Consider the following 27,651-nt stretch of genomic DNA (forward strand, 5'->3'; position numbering starts at 1 on the left):
CATCCCATACCGTCACACCGGGCGATGATGAATACACGCTTCCAATGTGCGTTCACCGCGAAGCCGCCAAACACGGATGCCACCGTCATGATGCTGTAAACAGAACCTGGATTCATCCGAAAAAATGACGTTTTGCCATTCGTGCACCCAGGTTCGTCGTTGAGTACACCATCGTAGGTGCTCCTGTCTGTGATGCAGCGTCAAGGGTAACCGCAGCCATGGTCTCCGAGCTGATAGTCCATGCTGCTGTAAACGTCGTCGAACTGTTCGTGCAGATGGTTGTTGTCCTGCAAACGTCCCCTTCTGTTGACTCAGGGATCGAGACGTGGCTGCACGATCCGTTACAGCCATGCAGATAAGATGCCTGTCATCTCGACTGCTATTGATAAGAGGCCGTTGGGATTCAGCACGGCGTTCCGTATTACCCTCCTGAACCCACCGATTCCATATTCTGCTAACAGTCCTTGGATCTCGACCAACGCGATCAGCAATGTCGCGATACGATAAACCGCAATTGTGATAGGCTACAATCCGACCTTCATCAAAGTCGAAAACGTGATGGTACGTATTTCTCCTCCTTACACGAGGCATCACAACAACGTTTCACCAGGCAACGCCAGTCAACTGCTGTTTGTGTATGAGAAATCGGTTGGAAACTTTCCTCATGTCAGCATGTTGTAAGTGTCGCCACCGGCGCCAACCTCGTGTGAATGCTCTGACAAGCTAATCATTTGCATATCACAGCATCTTCTTCCTGTTCGTTATTTTCGCGTCTGTAGCACGTCTTCTTCGTGGTGTAGCAATTTCATGTCTAGTAGTGTAGAAGATTTATACCGCTTACAGGGAAAACGAAAACACATCATCCACTAGGTCACAAGCCGGAAGAACGAATTAAGTAGTCGTGATAAACAGTTAGTGGAGAGGATTTGTGACAAAAAGCAAGCAGTCGACAGCTGCAGAAGTCACTATAGAACTGAACGTCGCAATCGCGAACTATGCCTGCATCAAAACAACACGAAGGGAACTCCATAAGCAGGGAATTTCGGGGCGAGCTGGCATTTCGAAACCACTCATCAGTGATACGGGAAAACGTGGTGTCAAAGACATAAAACCTTGGGTATGATCAATGGAGAAACGCCATTTGGCCGAATGAGTCTTGATCCATACTGTTTCGAATTTCTGTCCGATTTTATGTCCCAAGAGTGAAACATTATGAGCTTTCGGTGATTGTTTGCGGAGTCATATCGTGGTGTGTCACGGGCACTATAATTACTGGGCATGGTAGCATTACTGCCAGGAATTGTGTGACCATTTTTGCTAATCAGGTGGATCCCTTGGTATAATGTTTGTTCCCAAATGGTGGAGCCCTGTTCCAAGCAGACAGGAACCCTGTTCACACTGCTCGCTTGACTGGTCTACTGAGCATCTCCTCTATCACCAGATCTCAGTATTGTTGAGCTTTTGTTGTCTACTTTACAGAGAACGGCGCGTGATCGCTATCCATCTCCATCACCGATACTACTATGTAAGAAGAAGGGCATATTATTTCCTTGTAAACTATGCAGGACGTGTATTTATCAATTCCGACATGACTGGAAGCTGTTTTGAAAACCAACAGTTTTCCTATACCATATTAGGCATGGTAATGTGTTGAATTTATTACTTTTCTATTTTTGTCCACCACTTGCTGATATTTCTTCGTCTACTGCACCATCTCGATTGGTGGCCACACTTAAGCAAGTTCCAGACCGGATTCCACCGATCCGTGGAAATTATGAACCTAGAGGAGATCAGCAAAGACCGGGAGCCGTATATGATTATTCAAATCTCTGGATCGAAACTTCTCCTCAATAAATGAGTTTTTCGATACCATTTAAATTTTAGCCTGACCTGAGTTGACTTTGTCTCATAAATGATTAATTTCTTATCTATGAAAGTTTATAGGGTTTTCTAACTTTAAAATAAAACTTTTCTGTAAATATATCTTTCTGCTTGTTTTGCAATATATTATTAGATATCGATCTTACACGATGAAAATTAGTAGTCATGAATTTAAAAGTATATGAGCTGAAATGAAATCTACGTTAGAAACAATACTGTGTACTTTTCACTGCTATCCTCAAACAAAATATCTGGCACCATTTATAATTTTATTAATTTGACTCTCGATAGTGAAGTCGATTTTGTAAAAGGACAGGAAGCTTCTACTTTTCGTAACGCCAAAATCTGCAGCTTTTATTATTGATCATTAGGTCTATAAATCTTAACTTCAATAATTATTTTCGAAAAACAGTTTATAAATTGATACAGATAAACAATTTTTATTAAAAAAGTCATGTTAATACTAATGTGCACCTTTTCCTGTTCTCGAAGGTTCCGGAACACATAAACGATTTATTTGTGCCAAGCGCGAGACACAGCGTCAGACACGGCCAGTCAGAGCTAGACAGCTTCAGACTGGTTCAGATGATTAACGCTGCAGGTTGAAATTACTGTGTTCTCTCTGTGGTGGAAGCCAGATCTGTAAGGTATTTTTAATGAACTGTTTGTTACAATGTTATCAGAAGTCATAATTCAAGCAAAAAACAATAAAAATAGATGGACAACAGATTCACAACATGTTAGCTTCTGTCATACAGGTGAACCCCATGACGAATCCTTACCTAGGGTTACGACGAAACAAAGGAACAAGCCCTGACATTGAGACGGCCGTGTAGGATAAGTAATTTTTTTTCAATTATTATGTTTATTCCCTTATAAACTATTTTACACGTTGTCAAAACTGGAACATTCATTACAACGTAAGTGTCAACTTCAAAATTCGTCAGTTTAAGTGAACAATAAATAAGGAATATTCCTCATTGTATTGAACCGAGGCAAATGAGACTCCCAAGATCAATAAATTCGTATGAGTACGCTGATGTAGAGCTTCGGAACAAAAGTAAGCTTTTAGACAAGTAAAACCCGTAAATTGTCAAATACGTACCGAACGAGGAGGTCAGAGGTAGGACAGTGGATTCGTTGTCGGGAACACGGCGGTTCAAATCACTGTCTGGCCATAGAGACTGACGCATTGCGTGATTCCTCTAAATAGCTTGTGTTGTGTCTAGACAAGACAGCCTAGACACAATGAGAGGAAGCCGAAAGGCACGAGCGAAGTTAAAGCAGGATGGCGTGAGGTCTGAAACAGGATACGTAATGAATGCTATAAAGAAAAGTACGTAGCTTCTGGAATACTTAACTTTAATCCATCCTTTTGATACATCTGGAGATTGTGGCGATACAAGTGAGACTCTTTAGATACATGCAATGTTACTAATGGCGCCTTGCTAGGTCGTAGCCATTGACTTAGCTGAAGGCTATTCTAACTATTGGCTCGGCTATGAGCAATGCTTCGTCCATGTAGTCGCTAGCAAAGTCGTCCGTACAACTGGGGCGAGTGCTAGTCCGTATCTCGAGACCTGCCTTGTGGTGGCGCTCGGTCTGCGATCCCTGACGGTGGCGACACGCGGGTCCGACATGTACTAATGGACCGCGGCCGATTTAAAGCTACCACCTAGCAAGTGTGGTGTCTGGCGGTGACACCACAGCTTGAGGAGTGTTCCCGATCGGTTCGCTTGAAAATGAAAGACCGAGTTTTCTCCCCGTCTTCCCGCGGTCCTAGCTCGTGTCTCTAATAATATAGTCGTGGACGGAACACTAAATCTTAACCTTCGTTTCATTCTCCGTCAAAGACGTCACGAAGTAAGACTTTTTTAAACTGACGTGTTTATGGTTTGCCAATGGCCTTGCTGCAGTGATAACACCGGTTCCCCTCAGATCGCCGAAGTTGAGAGGCGTCGGGCTTGGCTAGCACTTGGACGGCCGGGAGAGCGGTGTGCTGACCACGTACCCTTCCATATCTGCATCCCGTGACTTCTAAGGGCTGAGAATGGCACAGCTGTCGGTTGGTACCGTTGTCCCTTCAAGTCCCTCGGACTGTGTTTGCTTGTGTTTATGGTTTCGTGTCATACTAAGTGATGAAATGTATCGCTTAACTGCCATACTCCAAATATCCTTCGCTTCGTTGAAGTTATTTGTGATCTCTTTATACAAACTCTGCTAATCGTCTCACGTTCATAAAATTAAAAGTCCAGTGAGCTCTCGTGTACTATTAGCAACTGAGATACCACCAGCTTCGTCTATTTTCAAATAACATTTTGCCATTTCTTGGTTACAGCGCAGTACCTCTCGACGAGACAAATGCAGCGTGTAACTGTTAAATTTGACAAGAATTTGCCGGGTTTAAGGCACCTGAAATTTTAAATTTCCCCTAGCCGTTGAGGCAGTTTGAAATACATTTTTCCTGGAAAGTCATGCCAGTTTGCCTCGAAGAGAAAGTAAATGAAACCCTCAAAGGAGTTTACGATTGATCAATAGCTCAAATGGCTCAAATGGCTCTGAGCACTATGGGACTTAACATCTATGGTCATCAGTCCCCTAGAACTTAGAACTACTTAAACCTAACTAACCTAAGGACAGCACACAACACCCAGCCATCACGAGGCAGAGAAAATCCCTGACCCCGCCGGGAATCGCACCCGGGAACCCGAGCGTGGGAAGCGAGAACGCTACCGCACGACCACGAGATGCGGGCATTGATCAATAGCAGTGTAGTTATATCGACCTAAAAGTTCACAAATTCCACGAATTTAAATTTGACACTATTAAATTAAATGCGCATAGTACCTCTACAGACTCCATAAGAAACACAAAATCTAAAAATTGATAATGTTTCTCTGTTGAAGTGGCGTGGACACACAAAGTTACTTCCAGACACAATACCATCCTCTCATCAATGTTCAACTGCCAGTGTCTTTTACTCACTTATAATACTGTATACACACACACTGAATGCTTAGCTAGGGTATTCCTTTTGGCGAACAGCCCCAAATTTTTCAGACTATAGAAATCGTCCATAGGAGTAATAACGAAAACTAGAGACCAGGCTCTGTTCAGATGTTGGAGTTTCTAAATATAATATGTGGGTACATTTTCTAATCAGATTTTGCGCATAAAAATTAACTTCCATAATTACTGCGCAAACAGCTACGACTGTGGCCACGGAATATGATCTAATCTGAACTTCCCTTAGCAAGGCAGAATAAACGTAACACTGAAAACAGTAGTTTCTATCAATGACTGAAACTGTACAATAAGTTCCTTAAGAAGATTAAAGAGATTAGTAAAACAAACTTATTTGAAGAAACAAAAAATTTCTGTTTAGTAATACATTCTACACAGCGATGAATTACTTAGATAAATCGGAGTAGGGGCTTTGTGAAAAAATATGGCTAGAACAGAATAATAATAATAAAATACCTGCCATTTCACACCAGACATTTGCACTATAGTATATTTTCTTTTTTCTGGGAAAAATCTGCTCTCTATTCCTGCCATTTGTAATACTAACATTTCATCCTTTTCCTGAGCTCAGCTTTCACCATTACTGAGACATACTGACTCTATTTTTCAAGAAAGAAAGTTGTGGTACACAAAATTTGAACCAATCATCGTTGCAATGGTCCTGATATCAGCTGATCGTGTGCGCAGTGTTGTATTATGAAATAATGTGTGTATAGTGTACGTAGTCTGTGTAGCGTGTACAGTCATCCATGTAGGGAAATATGGGAATAGCGTAGCACTAGCTTTTTACATTATTAACTTCACTCTACTGTACGCTAGGATAATACTATGATAATGTCCTGTTTTTAACAAACTGGCCTTGTATTTGGCAAGTTGTGGGAACGAATCTCCATCCGGCCACATAAATTTTGTTATTCCCTGGTTTCCCTAAATTATTTCACGCAAATGCTGGGGTGGGTCCTGCTATACGGCCACGGCTGGCTACCTGTCCTATCCATGTAAAATTAGACCTGTAAGAGCACAAACAAGAATTATAAAGAATTTAAACTCTAGTACTACGACACGTGGAATATTCTTTTAAAAGTTAGCCACAGATGAATATAATTACTACTACTACTGCTACTGCTATCTGCTTCGCCAAAATAATATGCAGGATCAAGTTTCAGATCCAGAGATTGGTAAGGTCTACTTCATCAGGGAGAGAAGCCTTTCGAAAACAGTGGAACCTACTGGAAAAACTAAATTTCCACTTCTTCATCTGTCAATATCTGTGTGACACATCTCGATGTTTCGTAAACAATGAAAAATTAGTTAATGTAACTGAGAATCAATGATTGTGAAATAGTTTACTGATTTAGGAAATAATGCTGATACCACGAACTTGTCACAGCTCCTAAATGTATGTCATTACGAGGGCTATCCACAAAGTACATTACGTTTTCGAATTAAAAATAAATAAAGTATTGGAAATTTGTTTTATTATATACAGATGAAAGCTACACTTAAATACTACTTTTCTACATAGTTGCCATTTAAATTAAGGCACTTATCGTAGCGATGGACGCGCTTGGAAATTCCTTCGTCGTAAAAATCGGCCGCCTGTGCCTTCAACCACGTGGTTACCTCTTCTTGAAGCTGTGCGTCGCCACGAAAACGCTGCATAGCCAACCATTTCTTCATTGCTGGGAATAAGTGGAAGTCGCTCGGTGCCAGGTCGGGACTGTACGGCGGATGAGGAAACAACTCCAACTTAAAAGATTCGAGAACTTCACGAGTGGCATTTGCCGTGTGGGCCCGGGCGTTGTCGTGAATCAGCAAGATCTTGGAGCCCAACTTTCCCCTACGCTTGTTTTGTATTGCTCTTCTGAGGTTGTGCAGAGTTTGGCAATACCTTTGAGAGTTTATTGTAGTGCCTCTTTCCAGGAAATCCACAAAAATCACACCTTTTCTGTCCCAAAAGACAGTCGCCACATGGTTGAAGGCGCAGGCGGCCGAATTTTAGGACGAAGGAATTTCCAGCTTGTCCATCGCTACTATAAGTGCCTTAATTTAAATGGCAACTATGTAGAAAAGTAGTATTTAAGTGAGGCTTTCATCTGTATATAATTTAAAAAAATTCCAATACTTTATTTATTTTTAATTCCAAAACGTAATGTACTTTGTGGATAGCCCTCGTATATGCTCATACCAACACGCACTTTGTTCATGTTGTTGTTCTTGATTCGTGTCCTTTGAACCGTACAGGAGATAGCCCTCGCATCATGTTTTGTATTAGTGATGTCTGCTATGTCCATATTTGGCAAAGAAACAAAGATTAAAAAATATTATCAGCTACTGAATATGCTTAATAACAAAAATACAAGAGTGTGCTGAAAACTAAATGCGTCCGACTTTTTTTTATTCTGTTCTCAATATCGGTTAAGGTATTACATGTCATCCATATTACTCGGTCAACTTCCTCCCTCTGCTGAAGCTAGATGCAGCCCTCTGGCGATAGAGGACTCCGAATTATAGTATGTAACATGTCTGTGTGTAACGTGAATTGTCGGTGCGTGTGAAACAGCGTGCAGCAGTTGAGTTTCTCTCACCATAAATGTGCCTACAATTGAAATCCTTGCGGTTTGCGCGTGATGGTGGTGGGTATCTCCACAACAATACGACACGTGATGAAAGTGCATTTCACCATTCAGAACCTGAAAACAAATGAGCATAAACGGAGAACCACCATAGAGGATCACGGACGCCGAAAACGTTCAAGATCAAGCTATCATTAGGCAAAGTCATGCTCACAGTGTTCTGCGATGTTCTAGGAATGGTGCATTTGGAATTCGTACCTACAAGCAGCATCAAAAACATGAGAAGTTACTGTGAGATCCTCAGAAAACTGTAAGCCAGAATTAGAAGAGTTCGTCCACACATCGAGTATCTTCTCCATCAGCATGACAGTGCCGTAACAACAGGAGCGCTGCGACATCCGCAACAATCCCGACACCTTAGGTCCACTGTCGACGATCATCCTCCATACTGCCCCGACTTGGCCCATCCGATTTTCATTTGTTTCAAAAAGGTAAAGAACATCCTCCTGGACTTCGTTTTGATAATGATAAAGCGATGCAAGCAGAGGTGAGGTGGTTGTCCCGTCAACGAAGTCACGGTTTCAACACACTGGTCTCTCGTTGGAAGAAATGTGTTCGTCACCAGGGTGACTACGTTGAGAAACAAATAGGTACACGCGAAGACTAAAGATATTGACTGATAATAACGTTTGCTTTATTTAAAAAGCTCTAAGAATTTTCAGATTAAAAATCAAGGGCATTACTTTTCAGAACCCCGTCGTAGATTCTATAACAGTTTTCTCTGAAGTTCCTTTTTTTCCAGTTTCAGTTATGTGTTGCCCAGACAGAAATATTGCTCCCTAGCATTACGTCGACGACTGTGGCTGCAATTGTCATTTCCAACCCTTCACTGCTTCTGCCCATTCGCGTTCATATTTTTTACCGCTATTTGCAGTTTAGTACACTTTACGGTAGGTAGCTATTCTGTGATCATCGATTTAGTTTTACAGAAGATTGGTGAATGCACTACCGTCGGTGCTACATGTTCTAATGAAAGGGGTTTTTAATGTACTATGCATAAGCTCCTTTTTGGAAGGCACCTATCAACGTCTTACTATTCCACTTAGTTTTCATTGCACTCTTCCGTTTCATGGCATTTGCTTCAGACACCGACTCACAGAATTCCTTCGTGTGTAAGTCAAACAGAATATTTTCCTCTCACATTGCGGGTGAACATCAGCTGCCGTAGTGCGGCTTATATTATTCTTATGGATTTGGTAATTGTAATTTTCCTCTACAGACTCTTGAATTTGCTTTCGTCTGCTTATTTTGATTGCCGTTTTTACGGCCTTACTGTTATATTTCTCTCGCACATCTAATCACATTTCAGCGGACGTTCGTTTTCTCCAGCTTCACGTTATGGCTCTTTCCGCAGCACCATGGAGCTTTGTGAGTTATTTCCATCGCCGCTTCTCCGAGCGCAATATTTGAAATTCCCGGAGATGGAGGTAGTCGGCGTTTTAACGTTTCCGCCTCATTTCTGCGAAAAGGCGACCAGGCAAATAATCAGGAGAAATGCTTTTGTTTTTCTTAGAATTTTTGTGAGAGCATTTCGATAAATGTGCTGTGTCATCTTGGTCAGTGCTTCGTTTATTTTTTAACATCTCAGAGCACTTGACTGCCTGTTTTTCATCTCGTACAAAACAACAGGCATTGTATATGGATGCTTTTGTCTCTTTCCGGACAAAAATCTTGAGTAATAATTTGACACGAACTGATTCAGGTTCGCTGTTTTCGCACTAATTTAAACAAAAACTGTTGTGACAAGTAGAAAAAGGTGATTTATAGATCACCCAGTAGAAAAGAGCAAAACTATATCACTGTGGTTTTCGATTCAATTAAGAAAGGAAACAAATAACATTTTGTTCTCTGGTGACAATTGTCTCAAAGTGTATACCTCAAGAGCTGATCCACTTGCTAAATTAATTTTATATATTTTCATGTTGGTAACTACGTATTCACAAAAAGATAGTTACTGAAGCACGCAGGCTAAAGGTGATATTTTTTAATTACCTACTAGACCATTTTCAGCTGTCAGTTGTTTTGCTTACATAATGATGTGTAACGCCTAATGTTTGTAGACGACGCGTTGCTATTAATCAGAACTAATTTCACGATGCAACGTTTTATTTAATAGTGTCTACAGGATCGTGATGCCATTACCACTACATAAATGGTAACATCATTTACTGTCGTACGTTTTCACATCCATCGCAAGGCAAAACGTTCACTAGTCATGTAAGTACCAATCATAATGTTCGTTAACGACTGCTGACATGGCAAAAGTTTTGCCGCAAGTTACAGTACGAGTACGTGCTTTTATTTTTCTGTAAGAATGACTCTCAGAACTTTCACATTTGCAGATTAATAACCAAGATATGATCAATAGAAACATCTTCGCAATTATGAGGTTAGCTCAATGTATATTTGACAACAGAAATAAATTCGCTGTGCCGGTCGGTGAATTCTACAGAAACTACAGTAACATTATGACAGCCCAGAGGAAGTTTAATGTATTTCAAAGACATATACACAACATTTTCAATAATTTTTGGAAGTATTCCAGTCTCTGTTTTCCTCTGCAGTTTTTATCCTCCCATCACACCGTAGTTCCATCGAAGTTATCTTTTGGTGCCGTTACTCGTTTTTCTTCCACGTGTTTCTCACTTCGCCGTATCTGTAGAGAAAGTCCTTATTTCTCATCAGTCCACCTAATTTTCAGAATCAACACTTCTGATACTTCAATGCTCTTCTTTAACTGTTTCTTCACAGTACATGATTCACTCCCCTAAAATGCTGTGCTCCAAACGCACATACTCAAAAATTCTCTCCCCAAGATGAGGCCGATGCCTGATATCAGCAGATTTCTTTTGGCTAGAAATATCATTTTTGCAGGTGCTAGTCTGCTTCTTATATCGTCTTTGCTTCAACCATCAAGTGTCATCTTACTTTCAAGGCAGCAGACTTGTTTCACTTTGTCTGCTTTATATTCATTAGATTGTAACAGTTAACATGTGGAATACTTCCTCACTTTCAGCGAGGATATCCGTCATTGCTTCTTCATTGCATAGCCTGAACAGTAGGTATGACAGACTGCACCATTTCTTCACATGAGGTATACTCGCAGTGGGAATACGAAAAACCATCAGCTGCATAAGGAAATGACGACATTCGAACCAAGATTTTTACCTTACGAGAGTGGTGCCCTAGCCGCTTTGGCTATCCCTGCAACGACCACAGGCAGCCCCAAATTTTCATATCTCGTCGTTCCAGCGTCACAACCTGCACTCTATACACGTAATGTAGTTTCCGTATTTTAATTGAAGGTCGCTGCCTGTCATCGTTAGATAAATGCGATATTGCGGTGCCTGTGTTGTTAAGAATGAAGCAGAAGGATGCATTGTTCCCACGGACGTGCATGCGTGCCCCCTTCCGATACGAGAATTACGTAATATGTATAAGAGTAAGGTTGTGACGTCTGACCGCGCTTCGTGCACAAATAGCCAAAGTGCTTAAGGCAGGGCCGGCCAGAAATTCTGCACGCACACGCGTGCGGTGCTCTTTCACATGTGCAACTTCAAGGTCACAGCCGTCAGCGTTCATGTAGTGCATATTTCTACGCACAGACGTCGCTCCTCTGTTACACAAAGTGCGTTATCGACACCTCGTATGTATATCACAACCTGGGCTGTATCTGTAAGATCTGTTGCTTCATCTAGCGCAACAGAGAAAGCAACAAAGTATTTAGCCTTATTTGTTAGCTGACTGTGCAGATCGCCGGCCATAGCACTGATACGTCTTGTCACTGTTTGTTTGGATAGACTGATTTCTTGAAACCTCCTAACGTTCGTGGGACACACAAGTTCTGCAGCATCAATCAGACACCTTTTCACAAACTCCCCTCCGGAAAAGGGTTTCCTAGATTGCGCAATGCTTAATGCGATTTCGCAGTGAAGATTTAGTGTGGTTGTCATTCTGGAAAACTGAAAACAATAAATTGTACAGCGTACAGTAAAACAAACATAAATGTAACATAAGAAACTAAGAGTTCAAGAAGTATAAGTTACTTTGACGTACAGTAAAATCGAGTTGATGTGTCTCATCCATTTTCTTAAGGACTTTTTATTTTACTTGCCGTTCTTCACCGTTGAGTACACTACACTTGTCTTTGTGATATGTATTGTAGTGTCTTTCAATTGAAAACTTACGCTGGCCGCGCATTATTCGGCGGCACAGCAAACACTGTGAGTTTTCACCAACGGCTACAAAAAAGAATTGTTCCCAGTCATTTTTTAACGACTGAGAACATAGATCTGCCGTCCTTTGCTTTTTCACAGTACTTGCCATTTCTCAGTACTTCTCTGTTAAGGTTACAGTCACCAGGGGTAAACGAGACTGGATATGTTGCGCTCTTGCTTGTACCACAGGGAAGTGGAGCCGCCATTCATGGAGGACACATGTCTAATAACAGATGTCGCTGTCGCTCGCTGTCGCACACGTGCGCACATGTGCAGCACTACCGCACGTCTGCACAGTGTGCAGCGTTTGGCCGGCCCTGGCTTAAGGCGACCGCTCGCGTAAAATGGGAAATTTGGGTACGAGCCCCGGACTGGCACCAAGTTTCGATGTCGATATTCCCTTAAACAGCTGATGATTGTTCGTATTCGCAGCCGCAGATACTTGTCATGTGTTTTTAACGGCTGTAGTCACCACATTGCCTGTACCTTCGGACAGGCACGGATGTCCGAATGAATATTGCGTCTTTCTTCTTAACAACGCAGGCACTGCAGTTTATAATTGCTAATGGAAGCGATTGTTTCTCACACTCCTACTTTCCCTCTTGGTTCTTGTATACGTTGTACAGTACTCGCCTATGTTTGCAAATTGCAGCTGTTTTCCGTAGAACGTCGAACATTGTGGACCTGTTGGCACTGTCGAATGCTTTTATTTTTACACGTGCCTTGTATTGTTGCAGCTCGTGGGCGTGTCCATGGTGGGGCTTACGCTGTGGCTTAAGACCGAGCCTGGCTTCAACGAGTGGGTGAACGACCTCAGCATCGAAGAGTTCTTCACCGGCCTCTACGTGCTGCTGGCTGGTGGCATCATCATAATGCTGGTGGCCTTTCTGGGCTGCTGCGGCGCTCTGATGGAGAATAGTGTGCTCCTGTACGGGGTAAGTGCTGATATAGCGCTCCACTGGAAACAGCCAACGAATAACAAACGAATTGTGCGGAGAGAAGTTTCTGAAAAGATAGCAACACTGAAACTATTTCCCGAAGCACCAGATTAGGGAGGGAATGATGTCTCTGATTTGGTTCAGGTCCCTGTACACGCTGTTGTGAACATGTGTCTTACACTCAAGGGGAAGCTACATTTGTATACATATCACGCCTTGGCAGGTATTTGGCACGTGGCGCTAACATGCATTAGTCTCAGACAGTGTAACCAGTCTCACATGGACTTTTTCTGTACCAAAACCACAGTTCGGTAGTTTTGGTGTACTACATAAATGACCTATAACATGCTAGGTTTGCCGGTGGTATTGGTAGGATTGGTTGCAAAAGAAACGTAATGAATGTGTAAGAGAGAAACTGGCAGCCGGCACCGTTTCTTTGGTTTTTTATTTGTTGGTTGTTTAATTAGAACACAGAGTTGCATATCATTCAGTGTTAGTCTGTTGTGCATTTTATGTTCTTACAGAACATAAATTGCATTTTATAAGTGAAAAAAATCAGTTTATCACTTATCTTCTGCACTCTTATGTAACCAAAGCAATTACTTTTGACGTAAGTACAGTTTTCATCCACAAACATTATATATAGGGTGAGTCACGAAAATATGCTGTCAGCCGGTGTGGCCGTGCGGATCTAGGCGCTTCAGTCTGGAACCGCGCGACCTCTACGGCCGCAGGTTCGAATCCTGCCTCGGGCATGGACGTGTGTGATGTCCTTAGGTTAGTTAGGTTTAAGTAGTTCTAAGTTCTAGGGGACTGATGACCTCCGATGTTAAGTCCCATAGTTCTTAGAGCCATTTTTGAAGAGATGCAAATATTTTAATATGTTATTCTAGAAGTTAAACTAAAGAAAAAAGTTCTTGTGAACATAGGTCCGCAAATGTTCAGTTACGGAGTTACGGCTAATAAAAGATTTGGTCCGAAAATTGGCAACTTCACTAATATGAAACCATCGCACAACTGTATGGGGTTAAAGTAAAGCACGATTTTCATTTATTTTTGTTAATGGTCTGGTGAATCTAATAAAACATGGCAAAGTCAGTACACGTGAGGCATTACTTGCGTGCATAATGAATGCAATAGACGAAATTAAGAACAACCATGTGTAACTGAAACGAGCAAAAAAAATCTGTTGATACATGTGCAGTTAAATGCATTGAACTCGGTGGAGACAATTTTGAACATTTATTGTGAATGTGTTGTGAAATTTATGTGCACTGTACAACTACCTTAAGACTGAGCTTTGTTTTTTCCGGTTTAAAATGAATTCACGTGTGCTATGGTATCAATAAAAGCAGATTATCTGACACATTCATACAGTTTCAGTTGGCGTTATTACCACCATTTTTTCAAAATTAAATTCTCTGCAACTTCCGTTGAAAACTTTGTGCTACTGTCTGAAATTTAAAAAACAAATTGGGCCAAGTAGTTAACAAATTAACATTTTTACGAAATTACTTGCTTGCTTCTTTGCTAGTCTGGATGTTCTGGAAAACTACTGCAGATACACGTCTGGGACATGTTTTATTAGAGTCACCAGATCAATAACAACAAAAGAAATGGAAATCGTGCTTTAGCGAAGCTGCTAAATTTCAGGCAAAATTTTTTATTCGCCGTAACTCCATAACTAAACATTTGCGGACCTATGTTTATGCAAACCTTCTTCTTTAGTTTTACTTGTAGAATAACATATTAAAATATTATCATATCTTCGTGAATCACCCTATGTATATACAGATATTGTTGTTTTGTACTCTATAGAACGATCTTCTTAATGATCATATGATCTTGTTTCACATTATAAATCAACAATTTTCGAATAAAACCTGAATTAAACATTTACAATTCCAATTTTGTTATAAGTACTGTTTGCTTTTGAGTAACAGACACGAGGATAAACATGTAGAACAAAAATGTTCTGTATGTCACCTGGTTCTTTATATATCCTCACACAGTTTGTAGATGGATCACTGCTTCCAGTTTTTAGGGGAATCTAGTAAGACACTGATCGCATACGTAAAGAATGCGATCGTTATGAGGTAAGGCCCAATAGTTATACAGGACATCTAATATACACGTTACGACCAAAGCTACTAGGAAAATTGGTGTAGTCTGTGTTTGCTTATGACGGTCTACGGTAGCTCACGGTATTTGCACAACTCTAGAGGCACACACAATACGGTCTCAATGCAGAGAAACGGTTGGTGTTGAATATCTACGAGTATTTTTTCTCTTCTTCCAGATGTCAAAATTCAGAAATTAACTTAGGAATACAGATCTTACATGCAGTGGATGAGGTTTTGTAGCTAAATGGTCAGTAGATGGCTTATCGGACTTATTCTTCCGCCACTCATTATAAGGCTTTATTTTTCAAGATACGATATTTAAAACCTAGGACAAATTTATGGAGTTACTGCTGTCAGTTGATGATATGGAACGGAGATGAATACGTTTAAGAAACCTAGAAAATAGCATTCGGTCTTTCTAGCTGCGTCTGTGATTTTAATACTTTAAGGATCATGTAAAAAAGCTTCACAAACCTGTGCTCACTTTCGAAAGGAGCATTTCTCTCTCACAATAAGCTTATCAAAGCATTCAGGGTCATGATGTAATTTAAAATTCGCCAACAGTGGAACATGAAGCTTATAAATTGGACTATGTACGCTGTTACTCTTCTGATGTACAAAAATAAGCTACAATTATTTCGCTGAAGACGGATTTCTCACCCGAGGTATAGGGTTAGTATTTTCGATTACGAATCAAAACGTCCTCGGTCCCACGTTTGGATCCTGCAAACGATTAGATTTTGAACAAAAATCATCAGCTTTGTGGGCCAAAGACTTCCGTCAGATGAAGTCACCCACCATCGTTCTGCCAACGGCCTTGTCAACTAGGTCGGAGGAGCGGACAGAGGTTAAGGCCACTTAGTGTGGGAAACTGCGTCTGAAGGTGGAAGAACCAGTAATTATCAACGGCATGAGGATGAAGAAGGCAATGGAAACCACTGCATTAAAAACACAACGGGTATCTACAGGACATGTGGCCCTTAATTGGAAAAGCGTCATGATGTTCTCTTCATTGGCAAAAAATTCCGGAATAATTCCATGTTCTGATATCCAGGAGGAGACTGCCAAGAGGGAGGTAACAATGAGAAAAAGATTGAATAATTAACCAAATCATAACATCCTACGAGTCGGATCGTGGAATGTCAGAAGTTTGAACATGGTGGGTAAGCTAAAATATCTGAAAAGGGAAATGCAAAGGCTCAATCTAGATATAGTAGGGGTCAGGGAAGTGAAACGGAAAGAAGGCAAGGATTTCTGATCGGATTAGTATAGGGTAGCAGCAGAAAATGGTATAACGGGAAGAGGAAAGTTGGGAAGAGAATGAGTTACTGCAAACAGTTCAGTGACACGGTTGTTCTTATTAGAGTCGACAGCAAACCAACAGCGACAAGGATGTTTAAGTACACATACCGACGTCACAGGATGAAGATGAGTCAGAAAAGTATATGAGGATATTGAAAGGGTAGTACAGTACATAATGGAAGGTGAAAATCTGATAGTCGTGGGGACTGGAATGCAGTTGTAGGGGAAGGAATAGAAGAAAGCGTTACAGGGCTTGGTACTAGGTTCTGCAATTGATATCTGCTCGTAAACGCGAATACTCTGTTTAAGAATCAAAAGTGGGGGAGGTATACTTGGAAAAGGCTTGATCGACATGAGGACATTCTGAAATCAGATACTAGTTTGTAGGGCGTACCCAAGAATAGGTATAGACTCAGATCACAATTCAGTACTAATGAAGAGTAAACTGAAGTTGAAGAGAATAGTCACGGAGAGATAATACTCAAATAAGCCCGATACGGACGTAATAAGGAATAAAATGATCGCATGAAATTGTCTAAGGCTACAGATACGGCGATATGAGATACCACATTGGGCAGTTCTTTTGAAGAAGTCTCTAAAGCTGAGGAAGTCTCTAAAAAGGGTAGTCGCGGAAGTTGGAAAAAGACATAGGTACAAAGAAAGTAACTGCGAGGGAACAGTTAGAAACAGAAGAAATAGTTGAGCTGATAGCCGAAAGAAGGAAGTGAAAAATTTCTCACAGAAATTCAGGAATACAGCTCATGCATCCAAGCTGCTGACAAGAATAACATACAGAAGAAAGAAAATTGAAGATCTGTTAGACGACGATCTGTTTTGATTTAGAAAATGTGAAGGCACCAAGAGGCAGTTCTGGCGTTACGATTCATAACGAAAGCAAGACTAAAGAAAAAGCAACACACTTTCATGGAATTTGTCGGCGTGGAAAAAGCGATCGACTGTGTCAAATGGTGCAACATGTTCGAAATTCTAATTGAAGGACGGCAAGCTATATAGGGAGAGACGCGTAATATACAATATGTGCAAGAGCCAAGACGGAATAATCAAAGTGGAACATCAAGAACGAAGTGCTTGGACTAAAAAGTGTGTAAGACAGAGATGTACTGTTCACTTTATACATGGAAGAAGCAATTATGGGAATAAAAGAAAAATTCAAGAGTGGAATTAAAATCGAAGGGGCAAGGATACCTATAATAAGATTTGCTGACGACATTTCCATCCACACTGAAAATGAAGAAGATTTATAAGATATGCTGAAGGGTATGAACAATCTACTGAGTACAAAATATCGATTGCGAGAAAATTGAAGAAAGACGAAAGTAATGAGAAGCAGCAGAAATGAGAACAGCAAGAAACTTTCCGTTAGGATTAATGGTCACGAACTAGATGAAGTTAAGAAATTCTACTATCTCGACAGCAAAATAGCCCAAGACGGACGGAGCAAGGAGGATATCAAAAGCAGATTAGCACTGGAAAAAACGAAATGCCTGGCCAAACGAAGTTTACTAGTATCAAACATAGCCCTCAATTTGAGGATGAAATTCTGAGAACTTAAATTTGGAGAACAGCATTGCATGGTGTTGAGACGTGGACTGTGGGAAATTCGGAATAGAAAAGAATTGAAGAATTTGAAATGTGGTGCTACAGATGAATGTTGAAAATTAGGTGGGCTGATAAGGTAAGGAATGAGGAACTTCTGCACAGAGTCGGAGAGGAAAGGAATACGTGGAAAACACTGACAAGGTGAAGGAACAGGATGATGGGGCATAAGTTAAAACATCGGGGAATGAATTCCATGGTAATAGTTGGAGCTGTAGAGGGCAAAAACTGTAGAGGAAGACAGAGACTGGAATACATTCAGCAACTTATTGAGGAGATACGTTGGAAGTGCTACTCTGAGTTGAAGAGATCGGCACACGACAAGAACTGGTTGTGGGCCGCATCAAACCAGTCAGAAGACTGCTTACTGAAAAGAAAAATATTGACTAACAAGTATATTCGTTAAAGCAAGGCTTCAGTTCTGTGTGGCGGTGTTGTCCACACTATTAAGTCTAAGAACATTAATGAAAAGATTTCCCTTCGCGTGCCCCAAAAGTTGATGGTTGTACATTCGGGCTTGTCGTGAGCTATGATTTTGCTGAACAACATACAGTCCGTTATATTTACTGAATATGATTACAGAACTAAAATGATACTACTGATTTAGAATTTCTCGCTCAGTTCAGTCTTACAAATACTTTATCATTTCGGAGTTAGATTACCGAAGGTACACGCACTTTGTTCACTTTGTTTTTCCTCACATGCAGATTTGAAAGGATATTATAGGGTGATTTTATCAGACATGCAACTCACGTCCGTAACATTAGATTCGCACTTTTCTTGCCGTTTAATTCAAAGAACTTTTCAAACACCAGCTACCGAACTTCTCTGCGACCTCATTGGTATGCATAACGGCACTGCAGAGGAACAGAGAACTTCTCGACCGCTGATGTTTATTGGATGGACCTATATAGCAAATTTTAGTAATTATTTTATTTTATACTGCTGAATGGCTAGATAACATATGGAAAATTTCCTTGAATGAAGCGAGTGCTTTACATAGTGCTATTTACAACATTGGTTATTGTTGTGTCTAACTGATCGTCTTCTACTAATAGGAGATGTTTCCAGCATTAGGAAGCGAAAATTAGACAATGGTCCTGTGCCCACATAACTGTAGTCATCGACGTTGGAGCGAATACTTCGATTTTCCTCTGAACGGTTAAACTGAAATTCAGTGACGTTTCCACTGTTCAAGAAACACTGCAGCCGCCTCAGGGAATGTGTTCAGTGGCCTCAGGTCCTAATATGTGCACAATGAAGGGTTGTTGTGTTTGTGATTCATTTGCCACGATCATCGGCGATCAGATGGCGCTTAAGAGGCCCATTTGTGCATCCTCTGTTATGACTTTAACAGGCTGGAACTGTGCTGAGTTTAGAGGTGAACAGTGCTTGCACCATTTATTCGCCGGCCGAAGTGGCCGTGCGGTTAAAGGCGCTGCAGTCAGGAACCGCGAGACCGCTACGGTCGCAGGTTCGAATCCTGCCTCGGGCATGGATGTTTGTGATGCCCTTAGGTTAGTTAGGTTTAACTAGTTCTAAGTTCTAGGGGACTAATGACCTCAGCAGTTGAGTCCCATGGTGCTCAGAGCCATTTGAACCAATTTTTGAACCATTTATTCAAGTGGTTCAAGTGGCTCTGAGCACTATGGGACTTAACATCTAAGTTCATCAGTCCCTTAGAACTTAGAACTACTTAAACCTAACTAACCTAAGGACATCACACACATCCATGCCCGAGGCAGGATTCGAACCTGCGACCGCAGCAGTCTCGCGGTTCCGGACTGAAGCGCCTAGAGACGCTCGGCCACCGCGGCCGGCGCACCATTTATTCCAGGATACAACCGTGCCCCATCGACGAGTATGTAATCCTACTGAACAGTTTCAGCCACCTGAAAAGGGTCACATTGCAATCCTGCGGGAAGCTGGATGGACGTCTCATCATTGTTCACCTTTTCAAGCCACTGTGCTTATGTTGCCTGGATGGACGTATCGCAGGAATGCTGCACATGTTGGGCACAATGTATCAGTGGTGTGTCGCTGCTTTCAGCAGCGATCTGTGGAACATTCCCACAATTGTGGATCACGTTCAGGACATCTGCGTAGTACAGACGCACGTCACGATCAACGCACTGTGCGAACAGCGGTGGCCGACCGAACATCATCCACAGACGAAATCTGGGCACACGTTGAGCCTGCTGTATCATCTGGGACCTGTAGGAAACGTCTATTTGCAGCTGGATTAAGAGCGCTTTTGCCCGTCGCCAGGCTACCGCTGACTCCAAGACACTGCTAGCTATTACCAGTCCCGTGTTATGAATTAATCGACTGTAGAACAGAATGGCACTCTGTAGTTTTCACTGTCAAGAGTAGGTTCCGCCTGTATCCAAGGATGGGCGTATACGTGAACGGTGGTATCTAGTGAGCAGCCTATTCCCGAATTCGTTCGCCCACGTCACGTAAGTTCCATCACAGGCTTTGTGGTGTGCGGGCCTGCCTGTTCTAGAATTCATTCGCCCACGTCACGTAGGTTCCATCCCAGCCTTTTTGGTGGGCAGGCCATCTGTTAAAACTCGCAGTGCCGGCGGCTGCGACCGAGCGGTTCTAGACGCTTCTGTCAGGAACCACGAAGCTGCTACGGTCGCAGGTTCTGATCCTGCCTCGGGCATGGATGTGTGTGATGTCCTTAGGTTGGTTAGGTGTAAGTAGTTCTAAGTGTAGGGGACTGATGACCTAAGATGTTAAGTACCATAGTGCTTAGAGCCATGTTTGAAAACTCTCGGTCACATGTGGTTTTTTGCATAATAACTCAACTAGTGTCACTCAGTGCCTGCTCAGCAACCGTATTAATCAGCAATATCGCCAGACATCTGGTATCTGAACAGTGTGCTGCCCAGTAACCGTCGTTACCAGCGAAATCAACAGACCCTTGAGTTTGGGTTGCTTGTGTGAAGAGACCAAACGACGAGGTCATCGGTCTCATCGGATTAGGGAAGGAAGTCGGCCGTGCGCTTTCAAAGAAACCATTCCGGCATTTGCCTGGAGTGATTTAGGAAAATCACGGGAACCCTAAATCAGGATGGCCGGACCCGTGATTGAACCGTCGTCCTCCCGAATGCGAGTACAGTGTGCTAACCACTGCACCACTTCGCTCGGTACCAGACCCTTGACAACTGATCATACCTAAGCCATATGCTTCTTATCAGCAGAAAATGTTCTGACTCATTATCCGATGTGTGGTGGACAGCAACCGCTCTGATCACCAATATCACCAGAACGCTCGGCAATTGAATATATCCATTCGCTACTGCAATATGATGGGCTAACTGAAACACATAACAGTTTCGAAACAAATGAAACAGTACAATGTAATGTTTCGAAACAGTTTGTGTTCAAATGTATGTCAAATCTTATGGGACTTAACTGCTAAGGTCATCAGTCCCTAAGCTTACACAGTACTTAACCTAAATTATCCTAAGGACAAACACATACACACCCATGCCCGAGGGAGGACTCGAATCTCCGCCGGGACGAGCTGCACAGTCCATGACTGCAGCGCCTGAGACCGCTCGGCGAATGCCGCGCTGCAAAACAGTTTGTGGTTTGTAATCGTATACGCCTACACATTATATCACCTTGAGTGTCTACTGCATAAATATTGTCATAAAAACACAAATGAGGTGCGAGAGAGCTAGTCACATCGCAGTAAGGATGAAACTTTCACTTAGGCGTCCTGGTAGTTTTGTATTTTCTTCAGCAAATAGGCTGCTTTCGTGTCATGTGAGTTTTATGATTTCCAATTGGCTGATGACAGACTTTGTATATTTGGCACAACAGATTTTGTCGAGTTCGTTTCCCTGTATTCTAGTGCCTAATTTTGAAAGGCCTAATGAGTGATAATCTGTATGTGCTCTTGAAAAGAGATATAATTTATTCAGATAGAATTCTGAGAAACGAGGCACTGAATTAACATGTGCCACTCAAACTTAACTTACTCACAGTTAAACTTCCTAGTCTTTATCACACAGAGCAGGATGCAAAGTAGCTGATGCGCACAGATCAAAAAATTACCGTAACAGACTGGAGCGTATAGCACAATGGTCAAATATGTCAGTTTTTCATCAAACATTCCGAAGTTAGCTGGACACAGGTCATAATATGTACACTTGATAGAACTGGAAAATGTGTTAAAACATTTCAAGGTAACTGAAATGCAGAGATCGGTATGTTTCCTTGAAGTATAAAATCCAGACTAAAATTTAAAATAATTCATACAGTGTAATGCCTTTGTGATACCTATATCATTGCAGATCTGGCTCTATGCCACTTACAATTCGTGCTAAAGAAATTTGTTGTATGCACAGGTATGTGTAGTTGCAAGTACTCACAGCAAGCATATATATTATCATTTTATTATAAACTTCCCCAGGAAATCAGAGATAAAGTCAATCTGCTGTTGAATTGCAATGTTTACCACAGTATCTGAACGCCAAAAACAAAAGTATCAAAGTACCATTTTTGATTTGCCGGAGAATTGTTTATGATATGCTAATTTCACTGAGCTCTGTGTACACACCTGAAAAGAAAATATTTAATGCGTTGTCCTCTCTTCAGTCGAACATATCATAACTTTCAATGTATTTACAAATACTTAGACCAAGTACATTAAAGATAGGGAGTTATGAAAGTTGTTAAATCAAGTTGCTGCCCTCGGTACAGTTCACGCAGACACTCCTACGTTACGTAAAAGAGACAATCCTCCTGCGGTGGCCGGGAATCGAACCCGGATCAACTGCTTGGGAACCAACCACGCTGACCGTCACACCACCACCGCACTGTGTTGCGGACCTCCTGCGCCGCCGTCCCTCCCGCCACCAAAGGCCGAAGACGACCGTGCTGTGGGCGCCCTCCTCGACAGCACATCCGAACGCGGCGGTACCACGGGGCGTCCAGGGCGATGCACTGCAACTATGGCCGGTAGATGCTCAGATGGCACGGCATGATTTGGGAGAACGGGAGTAATGGGGGCTGTGGACCAGCGCTGCAGGGGAAATGCTGAGCAAAAGAGGGAAACTGCCGTTCTAAACTAAGAGCTACACTCACATTTTTCGTAAATATTAAGTGTGACCACTTCACGCCCTCACTTGCACGGTGGCCTTTCAAAGATATCTGTCACCACTTCTTTGGTTAGTATCTATAAATAATTCCGCCGAAAATGCTGCTGTCTATTTTTCCCGGTTTCTTAACTATTTGTAAGTGTCAGAGAATGTCACAAGTGGGGAATTTCGAGTAAAGCCTACACGTTTCTCTTGTTGCCATGTTAAAATTTTCTTCTTTTGCCAAAACAAAATGTCACCTTATAACATGCTGGTGCAGACACAGTTGGGAGACAATTCCGAAACAGTAGTTTATTAAGTGAGGAACTGAGAAAATGTAACATCAGTAGCTTATGAAAAAGTACGTCCTCGAAAAAAAATAAACGTGTAATGATTTCACTTAAGTTGTTCCAGAACCAGTAGCATTTATTGTTTCACCAGCTATCGATGGCCCTTAAAAATTACATTCTTTCATCCGGAAAGTCTGTAGATAGTGGAATAACACGGTAGATAACGAAATTTTGCATAGTAACCATACGGCAAAATACTTTCCTCTTTGTGTGCTATCATTTACCTAAATTTCATTTTGATATCCCAACCAGTTTATGTAATAAGAGGAATGTTGTGGATATTTCACTCTGACTATCGCTGACGCGGTGCGATCACATATGAGCGAGCACATGTCACATCTGTTTTCTCGAGACTGATGTCAGACGGAGACCTCCACCCAAGTCTAAAGAAACATTAATTATGCTAGCTAAATTTCATATGCAGCTACATATTATGTAATATGCACCAAACACAAAATGTAAAGACCCCAGTTACTCGTTGTATTCGTTGCACACCTTTTCGAACTTCGTACTGTGTTACTTCCACCTGAATAACCCAATAACTGAGACCATTAACGAAATGATGGGTGCGTCAGAATGAAACTGACATATAAAGCTACAAGTCGAGCAGAAATCAAACTTTTTACGTAACATTTTCTATAAAACTGTTTGAGAAAGATTGGCACGGCTGCGCGTCGATTCTGTCATCTCCGATCGGCCGAAAGGTGACAAACGTTTGTCGGCCTTCCTTTCTCAACAAACGAATCAACTCGCCCAGTGCTTTGGACGAAAACTGGTCACTGGGCATCGGCCACGTCTGTGCGAACTTTCTATACGCACGTCGTTTCTACACCAGGAATAAAATCTGTCCTGGAAGATCTGGACGGATAGTGCTTGTGCTTTCTTCATTTTCCGAGATACTACTTGCCTGCCGACGTCTATGATCGCCACCCTTTAGCTATTATCAAAGAAGTACCAAGTACGTATAACTATACAGTTGCATTAAAATACATGAAAAAAATCTGTTAAATGTTGTTACTGTCCACTGAATGGTAACAGAACTACCTCGTCACCATCGCTTGTAGAAGCCAACATCCCTCACGCGTACCTCTATTCACTGTCTTTATTACACATTGATTTAATAGGCACTGAAGGAGTGAGTGTAAGCTTAACCAGGAGAAACTAAATTTGTATGACTCTCTTGTATCCGTTGGCAAATGGTACATGATTAATGTACAATCAACAGCATCAAGTATGCCTTTAAAGGAAATTGCCTGTGAACCCGCTTCAAAAAAATATTTTGTCTTGTTTTTCATCTTAAATCTAGGTGCAGAGTTTTTTTGAACAAATTGGTCTTTAAAAGAATTGAGTTGGACATCAGTAAATTGTTTGAAAATCAACTTGAAAATCTCTTGGCGAGCATCCTTGTGCATGTTTCCGCAGCTTCCACAGGTCAGTGTTTCACTAGACTTCTCTTCGAGAAACAATGTACTATACAAATGTTATTCAGGTCGACAGCCCTGTTAGAAGATAAGCTCAGCGAAGCTCTTATGCTTCCTTGTACGTATTTGGTTTTCGAGTATTAGTTGTCTTATAAACTTCTCTATAGTTAGAGTTCCTCGAATGTTGTTATACCTGTAATTTGTTTTAACGTGGGGCAGTTAACAGTGGCGTAGTTTTGGAGTTGCTAAGGATATATTCTGGGTTTAATACAAGAGAATCAATCATTGTGGGAAATTTATTCATTGAGGCAGCTAGAGAGACGAGAAAGGGAAGAGAGAAGATAGAGGAATATGTGAACAAGAAGGTGATGCAAGTGAAGTGTGTTAGGAACAAGAGAGGCGTTCATACATCAAATATATGAACTGTAGTTCCCAAGATTTAAATTTCCTGACATGTCTCCTTTGTGCACAAAATATCGGTTTGAGCTAGAGATCTAAAATTCTTTTGGATGTTTCCGCGTAGTATTTGAGGGAAATTAGATCACACACAGTAACGTAACATCAACAGGAATGAACCTACATACTGATTAATTGTAAAAAAGTAAACTTAATTTTGATTAAAAGATGTAAAAATTTCTAGAATGAAAATTTGCGACTGAAATGACATGATCGTAATCTACTTTTAGATTGACATATTGTTAATGTGCACTTAAAGTTAGTCAGTCCACAGATCAAAAGTGTGTACAGGCATACCGAAATGAAGTTCACTGATTTTCATAAAAGAAATAATAAAGTCAATGTGAGAATTCTATTGACTGCATATCAAAATATTCACAAAGAAACACTGCTACAGTCATACCATTTTCATCCTCCTAAGAGTTAACGTTGTTTAGTTAGAGTCCTGTAACCTTTATGGAAGCTGTTGGTATTCTTCCAGGCGTTCACAGGCGAGTTACTTAAATGACGACCAGTAGCAGGTCTACAAGTTGTATACCTTTATCTCAGAGTTGGTTTGGATGGTTCTGCTCACTCGGTAGCATTACAATTCCCTTCATTTAACATGATGCGTTCTCGTACTATGTGGGTTCGTTCATTCAGAAAATTGTTAAGTACAGTAATTCTGCTTAGCAGCCAGTAGTCCGTAGAGGCAAACTTACGAGCCTATACGTCCTCAGAATAGAAATGGAAGCAACTTGTCTAAATGGTTACAAAGACAGTTTAGATGTAAGCCATCAGATGAATGAAAACGTTAGTTATTGTTGCTGTAGCTGTAGTAGCCTGACAGTGACTGTGAGGGTATTATAAGTAAGATCAAACGCAGTGGGAAGATGTCTGAGACAGCCACTGTAATAAGTTTACTTACATTTTTCGCATCTATTACGTAGAACACTCTGCCTCGTTATGGCACCGATGGTGCGACGTATTGCGGCAGCTGAGAGCGACTACTAAATGAGAACGAAATTAACAAACGAGGAGAAAATCGAATCAGCTAATGACAGGAAATCGTTCAATGTGGCAGAGTTTTATGGGGGACGAATATTGAATCACGTGACTGATTCAAAATGTGCTATTGGTTCACATATCTGTATTACGGAACGGCTAAAACGGTCACTCAACATCGTTGCTGGTTGCCGGTCTAACATTTCCAGGGGGCAGCAATCATTTGATTTTCTAGTTTTTATATAATTATTGATGAATTTAAAATCTGTTGTAATATACTATTTAAAAGGTATAACTTAAAGTCAAATATTTATCACAATAACTGAAGAATTAAAGTGAAAAGCCTGCGTAACTCGCGGCCCGCAATTTATCCATACCATATTCATACACTATTAGAGAATGAGTGCTCTTAATGACCTCCAACAAATTTTACGCGTAATTGTAAACTTTTCTGAAGCTTTTTCCCGATGACGGCCTCCACGAAATGAAGGAAATAAGTTTACTGGATACCAAATTTTAACTATGCACGCAGTAAAAGTTCAGCAGCAGACTATACAATTTATTACTTTTTTTTAATAACTGTTCTCGCAACAATTTTGTGGATGATATGCACATATGACACTGAATCTACGGGTCAATTTATATCACTGTACGATACATAGTTCAGGAGCTATGACGCCATGAGTATCTTCGTAACTATAGTTGGACAGTTGCAGAATATTTCAACAAACCGAAAAGAAAACTGTATTTGGATCACTTTACCGGTATTAACAGTTTGAACTGTCATCTTCATAAATGAAATAGGCCCAAATCACAAGTAAGCCAACGACAAAATAATATAACACAATCAAAAAAAGTTATTGTTTCTGTAACAAAGGACACTACAGTCCGATTCTGGTTTTGCGCTGGATTATCAATAACTTGAACCTATTTCACTTCTGAAAATGATAGTTTAAATTGTTGAAACCCCTTAAGTGAAACAAATAATGGGGTTTTGTGCAACTGGCGACTGACTTTTTATCTTTTTTTAGTTATGACGTCATACACATTAGGATGAGTATAAAATAGGTTATATTCATCGAGTGTTTAATGTAGAGAGCACTTAGTGACTTCCAAAAACAACCCTTTCCACGCTTTTTCTAGCTTGTAATTCCACAAGACTACGGTCTTGTCTTTTTTCCTTTGTTTATAGGTTATTATTAAAACGAATAAAAACAGACACACTCAGGGGTTTCGTTTTCAACTTTAAAAGTTTTATATGATTAATATCAAATATTTAACGTATTAACTCATTTGTAAAGTAAGCAGACATTGCAAGCCGTTTTAAATTTGGAGGTTAGAATCTTTAAAGAGACAGTCTGCTACACAACTTTACGTGTCGTAATTCTATTTCCAATGATGAGTCATGAATTTTATACTATTTGATGCCATTGATTTCAAATTGCCTTTTAATCTGTAAATATCGTATGTGACTATGTGACGTTTCATTATGAGAGTTTTCCGTAAACAAGTACACCGGTTAGTGATGTTAAATTTGTAATGCTTCTCATGTGTTCTTTCCATTGGTGAACAAGATACCTGATGATGGACTATGGACCTGATCTAG

At 41.0% G+C, this 27,651-nt stretch overlaps 1 protein-coding gene across 1 annotated transcript in view; it reads left to right on the plus strand.

The window, feature by feature from the left end:
* The window catches only part of LOC126413116 (tetraspanin-2A), a 316,413-nt gene that overhangs the window by 19,621 nt on the left and 269,141 nt on the right, over positions 1–27,651 (plus strand). Inside the window, exon 2 of the mRNA XM_050083007.1 lies at positions 12,496–12,693. Within this exon, the coding sequence (XP_049938964.1) occupies positions 12,496–12,693 (198 nt within the window). The remainder of the gene's footprint in view (positions 1–12,495; positions 12,694–27,651) is intronic.

The sequence above is a fragment of the Schistocerca serialis genome, chromosome 7 (assembly GCF_023864345.2).
Source record: "Schistocerca serialis cubense isolate TAMUIC-IGC-003099 chromosome 7, iqSchSeri2.2, whole genome shotgun sequence".
Lineage (NCBI taxonomy): Eukaryota > Metazoa > Arthropoda > Insecta > Orthoptera > Acrididae > Schistocerca > Schistocerca serialis.